Source organism: Sciurus vulgaris (genome assembly GCF_902686455.1).
Source record: "Sciurus vulgaris genome assembly, chromosome: 1".
NCBI lineage: Eukaryota > Metazoa > Chordata > Mammalia > Rodentia > Sciuridae > Sciurus > Sciurus vulgaris.
This window is the reverse complement of record NC_136461.1, coordinates 82,852,765-82,870,520: the sequence shown is the minus strand read 5'-3', so window position 1 is coordinate 82,870,520 and position 17,756 is coordinate 82,852,765. Positions and strand designations below refer to the sequence as shown.

Below are 17,756 nucleotides of genomic sequence, written 5' to 3'. Positions count from 1 at the left end.
TGAGCCTGGCAATACAGCAAAACTCTGTCTCAAAAAATACAGATCTAATGAAAAGAGACTAAAAAATAAAGACAGAAGCATAAATACAGAAGCAGAAACTGTTATTGATAAATAGAAATTTAAATACACGTAGAAGGGTATATAGATGCTTAATAGCTAGAAAGAAGGGTTGTGCTGGTTACTTACTATGGGTACACAGCTTCCCCCTACTCCCCCACCCCCACCACACACACATTCATCCTCCTACAGCTGTTTTCCTGAGGTTGAGTTTTTTTGGGAAGTCTGTATTTTCCAGACTTCCTTGTCAGCTCTATTCCTGTTAGGTCAACAGGAGGTACTTTCAGGAGATTAAAGACAGCACAAATTCCAGCATTACAGTAGTTGTTTGCAGTTGCTATAGTGGCAACAGGGTAAGTCATTCCAAATTTCAACAGAGCAGGGAAAGCACCTATTTATTGGGAAGTTTTGCTCTGGTTCAAGCAGCATGTGAGCAGATCTATAACCAGTTAGAACTCTCCAGCAGTGGAACAGAGAGCATAGGCCTTGGCGGTTTCTGAACTCTTTAAGTGTACCACCCTCTTCTTCCTTCTCTAATCCAGCCCCACCCTCCCATTTGCTCTTCCAGTCTTTCTCATCTGTAACCAATGTCTATTTTTTAAAGTACCTAGATTGGTTTCTGATTTCTTAACTGAATCTTAACTGATTAACCATTGTTTGAACTCTTGCATTTTTCAGTCCTAGAATTTCTATTTGTTTTGTTCTTTGATTTTATTCAAATATACCATGTCATCTTTAATGATTTCAAGCTTGGTTTATATGTCCTTGAACTTAAGCATAACTCTTTCATGATCTATGTCTAGTAATGCCAGCATAGCAGATCTAGAGTTCCTGCAGTTCTATTTCTATTGTCTGTTGTTTCTGCTGTTTCTCACTATCTTATTTCTTCATGTATCCAATTACCTGTTTGTTGCATACTGAATTTAAAATTAATTCACTGATATAATGTGGGGTAGATGATAATGTTTCTTCCTCCAAAGAAGATTCAAAGGATTGGAGAGCTTTAGAATCAGGGGATTCCTTAATCCAAATTCAAGGTTTAAGATTTTCTCAACCTCACCAGAGTTCTCAAAACGTGGCTATGGTCTAGGACAAGTGGTTTGTTTACAGTTCATCCTTACTCCTACAGTGTAATCCTTCTGGGTTACCAGCTCTTGGTCCCCATCTCTTTTCTCTGGAGCCCAGAGTTTTACTCCCTCAAGCTTCAAGCTCACAAGTTAATTCAGCCTTCAGTTAACTCTTCCAGAATAGATAATGCATCGCAGGGAAAAAAATATCCCAAAATGCTGGATTTAATACCTTTCCCTTCCCAAATTTGGCCCAACAATTCTCATTATCTTCCTGACTTTGATACTTTTAAGATGTTTTAAATTGTATGTTTCATTTTCAGTTTTCTTCAGTAAGAAGTTGGTCTGTTCTTCACAAAGCAGAAGACCCAATTCTTTTTGTAAGCACTATAAGCTGAGAGGAAAGCAGCAGAGTTTGAGGCAAAAATATCAATGGAAATAACTAAGATCCTTTTCCTCTGATACTAAAATTTAAAAAATACCAAAGAGATTCTTATAACCTTTTGGTACATAACTTTTAAATTTTCTTTCAATCAAAGGTAAATTTAAATTTATATAAACACTGTCAAAATTTAGTTTTCCATACTGATACTTATTTGTGAAGGACTGATATAAACATCTAAAAAAGTCATAACAGTCAATGCTTTTTTACACAATTTTAGCAGAGAGAAATATAATTAAGTTGGAGAAAGTCATTATTAACATTTGATCTGATCCAACTTTTTTTCAACTTTATTTACTTTTTTATGTGGCACTGAGGATGGAACCCAGTGTCTCACATGTGCCAGGCAAGCACTCTACCACTGAGCCACAATCCCAGCCCTGATCCAATGCTTTTTCAGAGTCAAATTTGAAGTTAAATGTTTGAAGAAGTACCATAAAGCATGTGACAAGAAGACACTTTAGCAAAGAAGAATCAAGGTAAAATAGAAGACCAAAAGTTCTATTACTATAAAATTCAAACCCCATCTCCTACTACTGCTACTGTTACAGCTTTGTGATAATAATCTTCAATGTTATTACATTATGATCTGCCTCCATTCATCTCAGTCATATGGTCAATAATCTCAGTGCTGTTCTTCTTCCCTATTTTAATTTTCACTAAAACTACAGTTAATCAAATGAAGGGGTAAAAATGACCAGACCAAAAATGTGAAGGCTGTTTTCTCAGTTTTGCATGCAAGTGGGATAAATTTACCTTGCTACATATGCTTTCCTAATGGAACAATCTATATATGCCAGGTCTCCGGGGGGGGGGGGGGGGGATCATAAACACCTGGAAAAAGATAAACTGAAAATAAATACTCTTATTAATAGAACTTGATAAAACAAATAATAAGTAGGCATAATTTAATAACAAAGGTACCTGAAAATAAGATAATCAGATTGAAGCATCATGGTCACAGAGCTGAACTGTCAAGAAATATCACTCAGCATGCCACATCTTTCTCACTTCTCTCCCCTACTAGTTATATTTTTATGATGACATCAGTGTACTTCATAGGTTGCAGTTAGAAGGATTTGCTTGGACTTTCTTCCATGACTCAGCTTCTTATTTTAGAAGCCCAGGTGGCTTCATGCACACAAATATCCTTTCTCAGACGCAAATGCCCTCTTACCTTTATGTTATATATTTTAGTACAGGTTTTTATTTTGTGACTTTTTCCTTAGACCAGAAAAAGTATATTTATCATAGCTTAAAGCTATCATTACAAAAAACAGTATCTCCATATAATTTATTTTATCCAGCAAGCCAGGTTCATTTTGTGTGAGCATTTCTCCCCATGTAAAACCAGAAGTTACATTTTTCAAATAAGAATTTTAATTTAAATCAACTCTCTAGTTCCATAGCTAGCAAATACCATGCTATTCTAGAACCCCAAAAGAAAGCAACTGTATATCAGGTTCTATAGAACTTCTTTGGTTTGTATTTATACAATAATTTATACAAATACAAACATGCACACACACAAAATCAGTGTATATTTTTCTTAACATTCAACTTTAAGCATCAGATATAATAAGCTCAGTGGGGGAAAATGTGGTTAAATGCTACAAAAATAATCATAAAAAAATGAAAACAAATCTTTATGAAAAGTCATTTAATTATAAGAAAATTAGCCAGATAATTGCATAGTACCAAACAAACTTTTTGCATAAAAACAAGGGTTCATTTGCTACCATATTTTTTTATTATCTTTCAGTTTATGTTCCATCTATTGAACCTGGGCTTCCCTGGCAAAGATTAGAATATATGGAGTCTTTTCATGTTTCATATTCCCTAAAACATAACTGGCTTTTGTTTCTGAAATTAGAATAATTTTGCTGAAGAGAAACTTTAAAATTGCTCTCTTATGACTATTTCAGTTAGCCCCTCCCCAAACTTGATACAAAAACAACAAAATACAATTCTACTTAATAAAAGATTCCTGTCATTCATTTCATTTTACCAGCCCAAGTACAAATTCGGAGAAAATCTTCTTAAGTCCTGCAGTTTCAAATTCCTTTTGTAACTCATCCAATGCTGAATACTCTTTGACTTCAAATGCCAGAAACCTGCATTATACAAGAGAAACTCATGAATATGCCTAGATTTGTCAGAGTATAATTATCGATTCAGTTGCTTTTCCATCTGCAATACTAAATTATACCTTTTGTGTTCCGTCTCTACTTTTGTTTCAAACAGTACACTAATCATTTTCTCTTTGCATTTCTTTCCACTTGAGTCCACATCTACTTTGGAGGTTTTCTGAAGAGTCAGGTACTCCTAAATGATAAATCAGTACATTAAATACATATCTTACTCTGAATTTCAAAGTCCTAGCTTCAAAGGAGCTATAAACCTGCAGGTTTATTGTCATGGTTAAACAGTACATTCTGAATCAAGCAGCAAGGTAGCTGCACAGTATTTTTACACACAGAGTAGAATAATGTTCTGGTGAATACAGAAGTAAAGAGCAATGTAAACAAACTATTCAAATTTCAATCTAGACTGAACTGTCTACCAGCTCTGACTCTAGTTTGAGTATTTAAATTCCCAATGCCTCAGTTATCTTCCTCCATAAAAAAGGACTCTTAACAGGATCTGCCTCCTAGGGAAGCTGTGACAATTAAATGAGATAATACACATAAAATACAGGAACACCTGGCTTACAGTGCTATGGCACACTTAAGACCACGAGTGACTGCTGTTATTACTACTAATCCAGCATCTGAATGGAATATCAGATACACAGCACTTACCATTCCAAACTGGTGGCATCTATAAACACACCTGAACATTCTCAACCCTGGCAATCTTATAAAAATTAACATAAAAATTCACATGAAATGAAATTTTAGAGATAACTAAAAAATAATAATAATAAAGTACCATTTCTCTGCATTAACAGAATTCTAGCTCTATGAATAAATACTTGTTAATTAATGATTCAATCTGAGTAACAGCATCTGCAAAACAGCTGCATTTATCCTAATAAAGAAAAATCAAAGCCTTTTGGGTAAATATGAGCAAGGAATCAATTTGTATTCATTTCTGTCAATTTGTATTTCACCCAAAAGGATCAAAGTTTGTAGATATACTACAAATCACCTCAAAATATGTGATTTCCTGATCAGGCCCCAATCCAGGATGCATATTAAATTTGAATTATTGTTTAACTTACTATAACCCAGAAAAAATCTAGTTAACTAAATGCCAAAGGAGTCTTGTGATAACAGCCCATCTTGAAAAAAATAAGTCATTATTCTGCAAGTCTTTAAGATTATAGGTTGTTCACACTAAATCTGTTTTAAATAAGTTCTACTGTAATTACTCCTGACCACTGAAAAGTATAGAACTACCTAAAAGTATAAAACTTATTAAGTGATTTGTAGCTCTTTTAAGATTTAAAATATAATAAGCAGTTTTCCTTGTCTTGTCCCTCATAAAACAGGTTAGAGGAGTTTAGAATAAGAACTTTAAAAATCTAAAGATGATGATTTTGAAAGCAGCTGCTGAGACGAGTCAGGTGGAAAGCAGAAGTGAGGTGGGAGGTGACAGGCTGACAGTCCTAATGATTCTGCTTCTACCAACACTAAATCTTGGTTATAAGGGACAAGCCTCTCTTTCCAGGTATTACAGATACAAAATTAAAGTGTCAGAATGTATTTTTAACTGCCAGCAACTTATAGTTTGCAGAATATCCACAAATATACACCTTGCTGTGCCTAACTATGGGAGGAAATATTAATATGCACAAATTTCTAGTGCACATTTATAAAGTTGAAGCTCATGACTAATTATAAAAACAAACATGTGCCACAGGAATTTTTTTATTTATAATCTATTATTTTCATTTAAGTGGCATGATTTTTAAAATATAATCTTGGGCTGGGGAGATAGCTCAGTCAGTAGAGTGCTTGCCTTGCAAGCACAAAGCCCTGGGTTTGATCCCCAGCACCACAAAAAAAAAAAAAAAAAAAAAAATATATATATATATATATATATATATAATCTTATTCTTTGAGCTCTGCAAGTTTATAGTTACCATTAGGAGTTAGACATTCCTAAAAAAAGAAAATGAAGATCCATTAATGTGGTAATAGAGAAAGCAGAAGCATCTTAATGATTAATCTATCCCATTATTATAAAACACACTTAAAGACACACAATTTTAAACAGAAAATAACCAGATTCATGTTCGACATTTAACTTTTTGGCACCTTGATGTTGTTTCTTTCTCCTTGTAGTAAAATCAGTATTATTTTACCCAAGAACATCAGTCTTCCTGTCAGACTTAAGTCTGAAGCCCACTTCTTCACGGTTTTGACGTATTTAGTCCTTGCTCTCATGTGATCTAAATGTAAAAGAGTTATCCATAATCCATCATCCACAGTCGTGCTCACAGAAAAAGTACACTTTTCACTGCCATTTCCAGTTTCTGGTTGATTAAGGATATGCCTGAGATTCTTCTGAATCCAAAGAACCAGTTCATGAACCATTGGTTCCGACAAAAGGTTCTCTGCTTGCTCAAGTAGCTTCTCTTGTACAGTCACACACTGAGCTCTGGTCAGATGTTCTGAGTTAACTGAGATACCAGGCAGACACAAGGGGTAACTGACTGGTAAATGGAACACCAACTCTAAGGGTATATCTGCATCCAAAAGTCCTTCAGCTTTTGTGTGAATTCTGAAAATGGTTCCATCTGTCTCTGGAAGGCATCCAAAAATAATCATTAGCTGTGCATAACAATTTGAATAGAATACTAACAAGTTAAAAGTTCTGCTTCAAATGTAGATTTATTTCTCATGGGAAAACTGATCTATTTTATCAAGAGACGTATAATGCTAAGAAAGTCATGATTTGTAGATTCTTTCCTCCAACCACACATATACACTCATGTATTCATGCATACCAGCACTCCACACTCACCTGGAACTTATAAATTATTATCACCCATGTTTATTAAGTTACCAAAAAATGTTTTTCATCACAATTTTTGTAGTCAGGCCTAATTTATAATTCTGGAAATCACTAATAAACTCATGAACTTTCAAAGAAGCAGTACCAAGTATATACAAAATCAGTAATTTGTAATTTCTTACAAAGTTATATACTAAATCCACTGAAGGTCATTTTATGGTTAAGTCACCCTAGAAGCCTGCATGATTTCAGGGTTGTAGAGAAACTGATGACTGTGTGTGACACTGTAGCTGCCTGGAACCACTCTTTTTTTTATTTCCTATGTATTAGAAGCAGAATAACATGAAGGTAGCAAGATGAACTGAAATTGAGTAGACATCAATTCATCCTCTTCTGGCTCCTGAAGAAGGGAGGGGGTAAGCACACATAGGATATGAGATAAAATATTCCGTTCTCTTTCAGATTTGCTCGGCTTCACCCCTCTGATATGTTCCACACCACTTCACCCCACTTTTCAAAAAGCTGATAAACGTCAGGCTGATTCATTCTGCAGGGGGCAGAAGTGCACAGATCAGAAGAGCAGAGAACAGAACAGGGTGCAAATGAATCTCTTTGAGGTGAACTTGCCTCTGTACCTACTTCTTTGTCCATATGCCCTTGTTTTATTCTTCTTCACAAGGGAAACAGTCAAATCCTTCTCATTTTCATACCTGGGTTGCTGCTTAACAGCCTCAACAACTGAAACCTGAATCTATCCCCATTTTAAAGAACCTAGCAGAACATGAAAATTGCTTCCTAGCCATCTGATTTCATGTATATAAGAGCTGTTGTTATAGACACTGATTCACACAGGACCAAGTACATCTGTTTCAGTTTTTCTTTAGTATACATCAGTACCAGCTGCAAAGAATAACTATTTTAGAACATCACCCAGAAACGCAGGCAGTAACCATTATGAAGACCATATTCATAATTTAAATTTGTATGACATAAGTAAAATGTGTATTAAATAAAAAAATTTTTCCTAAACCTCACAGGGTAAATTCCTCTAAAATCTATCCTATTTCTCTAAACCCTTCTTTCTTTCACTGAGTTACTTATCTCTATACACATGGGGTGTGTGTGTGTGTATGTGTGTGTCTACATAGACCTGCAAAAACACAGGACTTAGGCTGAATAAACTCCAGTAACCATCTAGGGAGTCCATATTCTCTCTCAACTTCTAAAGATCTTCATTCATTCAACAAAAATTCACTGAGCACCTAATAAGCCCCAGGCACTGTATTGGTCTCCAAGGAAAAAATGATGGGCAAGGCTCAGCTATCACATTGACTCTATCTAGTGCTTCAGAACATGAAAAGGTGGACATATCCAAAATGACCCTCCTGGACTTCTCTTCTACAACCAAAAAGTCTCTATTTATGAATATATACATATGCCTATAATTTATACACATATCTATATGTGTGTGTGTGCATCAGAAGATGCACCTCTGGCATATCTGAATATCTTCTAAGCAAAAGGCATTGATATCATTGTGTAACAGACAGCCTTAGAAACTAAAGAGTTTCTCCCTCCTGGCCAGAAGGCAGATTTGTTTAGTGACCAGTACAATAAAGATAATGTATTCCTTCAGGACAAAGGTTGAACAAAACTGTTGGAAATCCCTTTTTAGATGGGAGGATTTTTTAAAATTAATTTTTAACTGATAGATAAAAGTATAATGAGTTCTGCATACTTATGGGGTACCATGTGATACTGTGATTTGGGTACATATTGTGTATGTAATGTTTAAACCAGGGTGAACATCTATCTCCTCAAGATGGAGTCTTCCTAAGCTCAGTGCCCCTAGCTGTAACAAAGATCCACTGTGTGCACATATCCACCTGAGCCCACCTCCCATGACCCTGAACATGGGGACAAACGTCCATGCCGCCTGCTATGCAGCAAACAATGCTAATTCCACAAGGGTCACTACCTCCCTACCAGCTGAACCATGGCAGTGTGCTCCTAATCCAGCTCTATAGATGTTACTGCTGCTTACAAACAGCTTCACCACTGCATAATATATACTTTTTTTCACCATCTTGCTCTCTTTTTCACTTTTCTAAGAAGTTTCCCTCTCCCTTCCACAGGAAGCCTACTATCTCTAAGAAACTGTACCAATCATTAACACTTCTTGTGCTTGAATTTTCTAACCCTCCCTCTACTGTTTCCTTCCTCCTACTTAGAAAATAGTGATCTTTTCTTTGCTTCACAAAAAAGAAAAAATCTGATGCTACTAATTCCTTTAATCTACAGACCTTTCTCTGTCCCTTTTTGGTCTTTGTAAAATATAATTCTCACCACCTGCATCCATTTTCCTACAAACCAGTCTCTCCATAACTACTGTACTATGACTTCCAACATCACTTCTCCCTGAAGTTCCATTCTCAAACATTTCCAATGCCCTTCTAATTGCTACTGTGCATCAATAGGCCTGAGTTGCTCAAACCCTGTTATTCCTAAGGTCTGTCTTTAGGACTGGCCCATGGCTAGCCCTGGAGCCATAAGTTCTGAGTCCTTGTAATAGTCTGCCTGACAAGAGTTCCTTGTATATGCCTGAGGCCTTGGGCCACTTGGTCCCAGTTTGATTAAATGGATTATGCTACTAATGTGATTTCCAGTAGCTCTTCTTACTATAGAGGCTGGAGTGTGAGTAGCTGAAGTCAGTTAGGCAGGTGCTTCATGCCTTCATGACTGAGCCCAGTAAAGACTCTAGACATCAAAGCTCAAGGGAACTTTTCTGATTGGCAACATTTGTCACAAATTGTCACATTACTGTGAGAATTCCACATGTCCGTGTGACTCCACGAGAAGAGGATACCTGGATGCTTGCTTCTGGTTTCTCTTGGGCTTCATACCACTTGCCTTTTCTCTTTGTTGGTTTTAGTCTGTATACTTTTGCTATAATAAACTGCAACCCTGAATGTAAGTTTTTCTGGTTCTGTAGGTCCCTTTAGCAAATCATGGAATCTGAGGGTGGTTTGGGGGCCCTGACATAACTACATTTATAGTGCTATTTATAGTGTTCTACCCTTCTACAGTAGGGGACCCTGCTGAACTGATCTTCTAAAACTGTCTTCCCTTACATTCTTACACCTCTGCTCATGCCTTCGCCGCCTTGTCTTCTTCTGAATTCCTAAATGTAGACATTCTGTAAAGCATAATTCCACAAAATGGTCTTCTTCAAGCTATCCAGGCTTGGAATCTTAAATTCACCATTAGATCTTTTTTCCCAATCCTTGTTTCATATTTAACATTCAATTGCCAAACTCTCAACACAAGTTCTACATAATTTCTCTCTCTCCATTTGTATTACCACACCCTCCTACTTCAGGCCTTTCTCTGACTTCTGCAACAGTGGTCTTCGCAACTCCTGGTTCTCCCCACACAGAATAACCCTATGTCCCCGTGCCAGTCGGACAAATAAATATCAAATCCATCCAACCAACACCTAGGGCCAGCCTGCCACTCTAAATTCCTCTTATCACTTCTTACTTCAACTCACCCATTTTATGCAGTTACTTGAACACAGTCTCTGGCTTCCCATCTTCGGGCCTTGCTCCTGCTTTTCAATCTTTCAAGCAGCATCCTGACTTTGTGGTCTACTAGAATCTTGCCAACTTCCACAGCACCTCTCTAACAGTCACCTTATGAGGTCCATGGTACTCTGAATTTGTCATGGTATTTTCAGACCCTGGATCATTGTTGATTGAACCAAATTAACATTTTCTCCACCACTAAAAGATCTCAATTTTCTTTTTAAGCAATTACTATGAAGGGGAGAGGGGGTTACAAGGGTTTTTAAATTTTTAGTTACACAGTTCTTGGAATTATGCAAGTGGCTTATAATCATGAATCTCACAGGTATAAAATCCTTGGTATCTATGACAGGCTAAATAACAGACCCAAAGATGTGTGCATTCTATTCCCCAGAACGTGTGAATGTGTTCCCTTAAAAGTAAAAGGGTCTTTGAAGACATGATTAAATTAAGGATCCTGAGATGGGGAGTTACACTGGATTATCACAAGTGTCCTTATAATGGAAAAGTGGAGGGATATTTTTTCCACAGAAGAAGGCAATGCATGCACAGAAGCATGATACTATGCTGCAGGATTTGAAGTTGGATGAAGGGGCCATAAGCCAAGGGACACAAAGAGCACAGCTTCAATAACTGGGAAAGGCAGGGAAAGAGATTCCCCTGCAATGATTTGATTTCAGCCCAGGGAAAAAAATCTTGGATTTCTGACCTCCAGAACTTGCAAGAAATCAAATATATATTGTCTTAACCCAACCATGTTTGGTTATTTGTTACAGTAGTCACAGAAAACTATGGCTTTCAAGGCAAGCTTTTCCCCTTTCTGATCAAAACACAAAATCCCAGAGTATTCTCCAACCTCTGCCATATAAATAACCATCTGCCCCTGCCCAGTGCAGTCTGCATAACTGGCAGACCCAGACAGCCCAGGGAAACAGGTTTGAAAGGATATTGAGCCAGCCACATAAATCCTTATCAATTTTCATTTTTCTGTTACTTTCTAGTCCTAGTCAGCAAAGACAATGATAAAGGGGGAAAACCCTGACTTCATACAAAACTATGGAACTACTAGTTTTAATGCATATGTTCAGAAGAAAAATTATTTTAATTCCCGTAAGAGTTGGGAAAGTTTAACATTCTTCCTAATTGGTCTTCCTGGTTAATATCTCCCCCACATACACACTGTAGCTGCAAAGTTAACTACATAAAATAATATTATTTCTATAAGAAAATGAAAAGCCCAATAACACATCCCATTTAATGTGATAATAAAATTATACAATCTTTTAAAAACTCATTTTCTCCCTAAAAGCCTAGAATTATGTATCGTCCCCTTTCATTTCTCATCTGCCTTAGTTTGTACAAGCAATTAAATGTGCTTTTTGCTCCAGAATTTTTCACATATCACAAGCACTATGGTCTTAATTTTTGTTTTCAGCTTTTTCCTAATAAAAGAAAATAATGTTGACCTTATGTGCTTTAAGAATATTAAGAGTTTAGTAACTGCTAAACACTCTTGGTTAACAGAAAAATAAAAATCTCTTCCTCTCCCTGGCTCCCAAAAACTCATTATTAATTCATGAACTCATCATTCTCAATAAACATCTATACTACAAAGAACTTATGCTTGCCCTGCCAAACTAAATTTTCACAAGTTCAAAGGTTATTTTCATCTATTCTCAAGTCTTACCTTCTGGTTGAAGTTCATATAAATATTTGCTAGTACTTTTTTATAAGTCACACTACCTTATGATAATAAATGTATCAACTTCAAAACTAAAACACAAACAAAATGCGTTTCTTTTCATGACAGAAATTATGCTCCAAACCACAGAATTCCAAACTAGACAAGTGGAACTGAACCCTAATTCCACACTAAAGCTATTTTTAACGTTTCTACTTCACAGGTCTATAACACACAGAAGAAACTCAGTGAATGCAGTCCAATCACAGAAGGCACTGGAAAAGGTAAGCAAAATTTAAGAGAATGAGTTCTTCAGATTCACTTAGAGCCTATTAAGAAATCATTTATGTACCATATGTAGCTGATATTTCCTATACTTGCTATTGTTATATTGTTGGTGGTGGTAGTGGTTTTTTTCGGGGGGAGACATTGTTGGATTTTTGCCGTATTTATATATCCCCAGCTAGACTTTCTGTAGAAAACCACTAAGAAGTCTCCAAAACCTTCTCATACTTCAAGTGACAGGATTTTCTTTCCTCTTACTCTTAGGCAGCTAACCACAAGTATACATACATAAATGATTGTCTTATGCTTCAGCTGGACTTTTACATATGTTTAAAGTATGGTTATAAGAAACTAAAAAAAGTAAAAAGAAATAAAGGTAAAAGTGGCATCCCATTCTTTAGAAGTGAAGAAAGTCCCATTCTTTAGAAGGCTAAATTGTTTTTACAGAGGTGAGTTCAGTTCTGACAATCAGCAGGAAACAGCTGAGCATACTGAGAAGGGTCAGTGAGTGATAGTCATGAACATTTTGCAAGATGGCTCAATCCAATCTGAACATTAGCATTCACAAAATACAAAACTCTCCTCTGAAGCTATTCTGCAAATACTGGGTTTTATGTACTTCCTATTTTACAACTTTGTGATCTGTGAGATGATTTTCAAAAATGCAATGTCTACATGTAATGAGCATTGACTACAGCAATGAACCCATCAGGAAAATGAAGATATATAACAATGCCACTTACATATCTTAGGTGCCCACACACATGCATGTGCACATACTCCCCTTCCCAACTGTTGAGGACATAGGTTGGATTCCATCCATGCCTTTTCTCTAGGTGCTTATTTGTGCTCTCTCTTTCTGGACAAGTGTTTCTTTGCTTCCTAAGTACTGTTATCCTAACACAGCAGCCCCATCTCTACCAGCAATCATAAGGCCATGTGAAGGTTCTACATTGTGAAGCCTGGTGGCTATTTAACCAGTCTAAGCATCAGTTATCTTCTCTGCAAATAAAGATAAGAGTGCTTCTATCAAATAAGACACACTGAAAAGTATCAGGAAGATAGTTGGTGGCCACATTAAACCTGGCATCTGGGCTGTCTACACTGCATAGGGAGGGACAGAATATATCTGTTTTAACCTACCCATATCCCTCTCTCATAGCTAGGAGTGTGGGTACCCCTAAGAGATTGTTATACCTGATACCTCCTTACTATGGGCTTGTATAACCATTGTAGAGGCAAAAATGTGGATAAATCCTCTAAATTCTTAGCATAAATTAACTTAGTTAAACTGAATCAAATTATTCAGCCTCTTCAACCCTAGTGCCTTAATAGTTGACTCTCTAGAATGTTCTCCTGATCCCACTGACAAGTTTATTTGGAAGAGGCCAGGAATTGATGGGATTCAGACTTTATATCCCCCAACCCATATTGCCAAGTAGCACCTACAGTGGAGCCTGCTGCATGTTTACTGTGGTCTGTTAAAGAAGTACTTACCTTACCCTTAATTCCCAGTTGTGAGCATCCAACATTCCTATTTCAACCACTGAGTTGTTCTACCCTCCAATGAACCTTTCAGCAACAAAATGTCCTAAGTTGTTACACTGAATTCTTTTATAATTCAATTACTTACTGATGCCAGAACACTGAATTAAATTAATTAGGAGGCATGGCTTCAAAGTCATGCTCAATTTAACAGCAGATAAAGGGTCCACAGTGTTCTCAATATTAAGAAACTGCTTTCTTTCTTTCAGCAGTTACTTTTGGGGGTTTTCTCTGAGCTGTCAGCAGTATTTAATGCTCAATGGATTCATATCACAGACCACTATCACATATTTAAGGTATGATGGGACATCACAAGTTCATTTTTCAGATATTCCCACCTGAGCCATAATAAAGGAATCTGGAATAACTAATGATCTCTTCAAATAGCTGCTTCAGGCAGAAGTAATTATTAATAGAGGGAGATGAAGAATGAGGAATGCTACTCAATCAGAACAGGGGTGACAAGACAACATTAAATGGGAATAAATCCATTCATGTGGATTTTAAAGAGTTGTTTCAAAAAGATATGATAGATTTAGGCACTAAAAAGAAAGCAGCTCTAATAGTTTCATAATACCTGGAATATAACAATGCTGCATGAATGTGCATAAATGGGCAGATGCAAGAAGGAATAAATATAAAGGAGTCAACTCCCACCCCGTGGATAAATAACACATCACGGGAAAATGTAAAAAGGACCTTAATCCTAGATTTCTCATATATTTTAGACGATCTGCTTAAGGTCAATCAATTTATGGTCACAAAGTCAATTTCAATAGTATTTACACTATAACATTAGAAGGATAAATCCTATGCCCCTAAAACTGTTTTTATTTAACTAAAAGTTAAATAAAAATCGACAGTTAAGTGCATCACTACTTTCTCTGAATGACAGGTTTGTTTAGTTTTGTTTACTTAATAGAAGCTAACACAGAAATGAAATGAGTTTTTCTATTATTTAAAAAAAAAAAAAAAAAAAGGATTTTTAAAGAAGGCTTTGCAGACTGTAAGCTCCTATAGGACAGAATGGTGCCTGCAAGGAGTAGGGGAAATAAATATGGGCTGAATGATTAAGGCGCCCCCAAGAGCCTGTAATTGGCAACCACCTTTTCGTCGACTAGAAAAAGTGTAAGAAAAGCAACCAATTCGGAAATATTTTAAGAATAAGTTTAGGGCTGAGTACTGGGGTAATTCATAAAGTCATTCAACAAACATTTCTTGCCTATGTTGGGGAGTGTTCTAGTTGCACCCAGATTCAAGATTACCAGACAAGGTCTCTGCTGTTCAACTTAAGACAACCAAATATGGGCCTAGTGTGAAGCTATGGTGAGTGAATGAGGTCAAGGGCATAACGCATAGGATTTATGAAGGAAACAGGGGTGGGGGAAATGAGGGAATTGGATTTCGCTGGGGAGAGGGTCAGCACAGGCTTCTTTCTAATGGGAGCGCAAGCACACGCGGACAGCCGGCCAGGAGGAGCGTGGGCGGCGCACTGCAGGCGAGGCCACGGCCTCGGAGGTCGGGATGCTCAGCGCGGAGAGTGGGCCGCGCGCCGTCAGCGGCGCACCTGCGGGCTGCGCCACTCTGTTCACGTTTTGGGCGGGTCTCCTCACACTCCTGCCGGCTTCCACACAACCACAGCCGGTGCGAGCGACTCCATCCTTCAACTAGCCCGGCTGCCAACTGCGGGGTGCCCAGGTCCCCGATAGGGAAGGCCAGGCCGGCCCCAGCCTGAGGGCGCTCGTCCCTCCGTCGCGGGGGTAGTCACCTGAGCGGCTCAGCACCTCCCACTCGTGGGGCCCGCAGAATATCGCGGCCAAGGCCAGTAGCTCCTCCCGCACCGCATCCGCCATGTCCACGCGGCCTGCGGGCTCGGCACCTCCCCTTCCGCCAACGCAGCGCGGCCGCGCGGCCACCTGAGGGCGCCCCGCCTCCGCAGCCGGGCGGGGAAGCGCCGCCCACAAGCCCCAGCTCCGGGGCTGCCCAGGGCGGCCGGCGCCACCTCAGCCTGCCTGGTGCTCTGCTGGCCGACGGAGGCCTCCCACCAAAGCCCTAGGTCCTCTAGCTTCAGGCCCAGGCTCCGAAGTCACCATCCCTCGCTTTGAGCTGCTGAGATGGGGACGCACAGTGTCAGACTTAACCGTTTGTAAAAGAGAAAGTAAACGAACTGGGAAGAGACTGGAAGAAAAGGTCAGCCCTTGAACTAAGAGTCCGGCTCTTGAACTGAGTTTCAAAGACACCGCAGTGAACAACACACAAGAAATTCTCCATCCTCGTGGAGCTGTTAGTGACCCGGGCAGAAAAGGGCCAAGTTAGTGACAACCTCCGGGATGCCGAACTGTCACTGCCAATGGGACTCTGGACAAGGCCCAGTTTCTGGGACCTGTTTGGCTTTAAGGGTGCGAAAGGGGAAGGTCGAACCTCCCGCCCTGCACTTTATGGGGAACTATGCGCCAGGGCCCTGGGAGCACGGTCGTGTTTTCTTCGTCTTCTACCTTCAGAGAACAGTCCCGCTGAAAGTTGGCGGTTGGGTGTGATCCAAGCATGTAAACGCTAGCAAATGCTAGCTTTTCGGTGGTTTTATTTGTGTATTAAACAATATGGATATTACCAATGCAACTCCTGGAACTAAAAAATGAAATGGTCATCCTTCAACTGGATATATTATGCTAAACGAAATAAGCCAATCGCAAAGCACCAAAGGCCGAATGCTTTCTCTGCTTGCGGATGCTAATTCATAAAAGGGTTGCGGGCGGGGGAATAGAGGTATTTTGGACTAGACACAGGGGAGTGAAAGGAGGGGAGGGGTCATGGGAGTACAAATGATGGTAGAATGAATCAGACATTATTACCCTATGTGCAAGTATGATTACATGACCCGTTGTAATTCTACATCATGTACAACCAAACAAATGAGAAGCTATACTCCATTTATGTATGATGTGTCAAAATGCATTCTTTTGTCATGTATAACTTAATTAGACAAATTTTTAAAAATTAAAAAGAAGAAATGGTGCATCTAAATTCTAAAATCTGAGCAATACCAATAGGATAGCTGAATTAACAGTACATTCTGTTTCAACTTTGATTTTAATGAACTAGGTTACAAGGCTCTCTTGTAGTCCTGTCTGGATGCATTTGTCTTATACTTCTGTTTTTTCAAGTAACGGTTTAAGATTTTGCAGGCCCTCAAAACAGCTGGTCTTGCTCAAAGAGGGCCCGCGACTTTTGTTTGTTTCAGAAATAACATTTTATAAGATAAATTGGAATTTAGGTGACTGCATAGCTGCTACAGTCATTGACCTACAGAAGTCAAAATAAACTTGCCTGACTTTAAGACTCAGAATCCATATTTCCATCACCATCATCATCTCCTCTTTAGCTAAAAAAAGGGATTTGAAAAGGGTAAAGATAGTGATTTCCAAAAACAGAAAGAAAATCTAACAAAATGAACTGCAAAGGAAAATGTTTTTCAGAGGATGCCATGGGATTTCAGTGACCCTAAGTAATTAGTAGCCCTGCTGTGCACATAATTGGAAAGACAAAGGTTTATTTAAACTCATAATTATCTCTGATGTGGCCAATTTGTTTTAAAGAAAGAAAGAAGTAAAGACTCCTTTGAATTATTTCCAAAGTAGCAGTAGGTTCATAATTAACTGCTAAAGAGGTTGTGAACAAAAGAATAAATTTCTAGTTTAAAATATCACTGAGTTATTTGATTTTAGATAGAAGTACAGTGTTAAAAGTGGCAGGAAAATATTAATTTACTTATTTGACATATATTAAAGATAAGATACAAAATAATTGAATGATTCTTATTTTTAATTTTCACAAATTCAATATAAGTGATATGAGTGCAGTAGGATGAGCCCCATGATTTCAGCTGTCAGAAGTATTTGGAGGCAGTTGCTGAAGCCTGCTGTCAGCAGGGGGTCCATGGAAATTGATGTTGAGAGTACAGCAACCTATTACTGTATTTAAAATTTTCTAGTCAATAGGTTTCCTCTTTGCTCTTCCTTTCTACGTTGATTTCTTAACCTGCTTTTCATACTTCATTTAGCATGTTTAAATAAAAAAGAAGTCTATGTGAATGTCTTTTAAACTGACACTATCCTAAGGCACTGAAGTCCCAT

At 38.1% G+C, this 17,756-nt stretch overlaps 1 protein-coding gene across 2 annotated transcripts; it reads right to left on the bottom strand.

Moving 5' to 3' along the window:
- Positions 1-222: 222 nt before the first annotated feature.
- On the bottom strand, positions 223-16,348 carry RWDD3 (RWD domain containing 3). Of its 2 annotated transcripts, none has more exons than XM_079118139.1 (4): positions 15,296-16,348; positions 5,829-6,316; positions 3,776-3,891; positions 223-3,680 (listed from the first exon to the last, which is right to left on the bottom strand). In XM_079118139.1, exons 1-4 carry the CDS (start codon positions 15,474-15,476, stop codon positions 3,566-3,568), a joined length of 900 nt encoding a protein of 299 aa, XP_078974265.1. In that variant the 5' UTR covers positions 15,477-16,348; the 3' UTR covers positions 223-3,565. The 2 variants fall into 2 exon arrangements, with proteins under 2 accessions (XP_078974265.1, XP_078974266.1); XM_079118140.1 differs by having other exon boundaries at positions 224-3,680; positions 15,392-16,342.
- Positions 16,349-17,756: the final 1,408 nt, after the last annotated feature.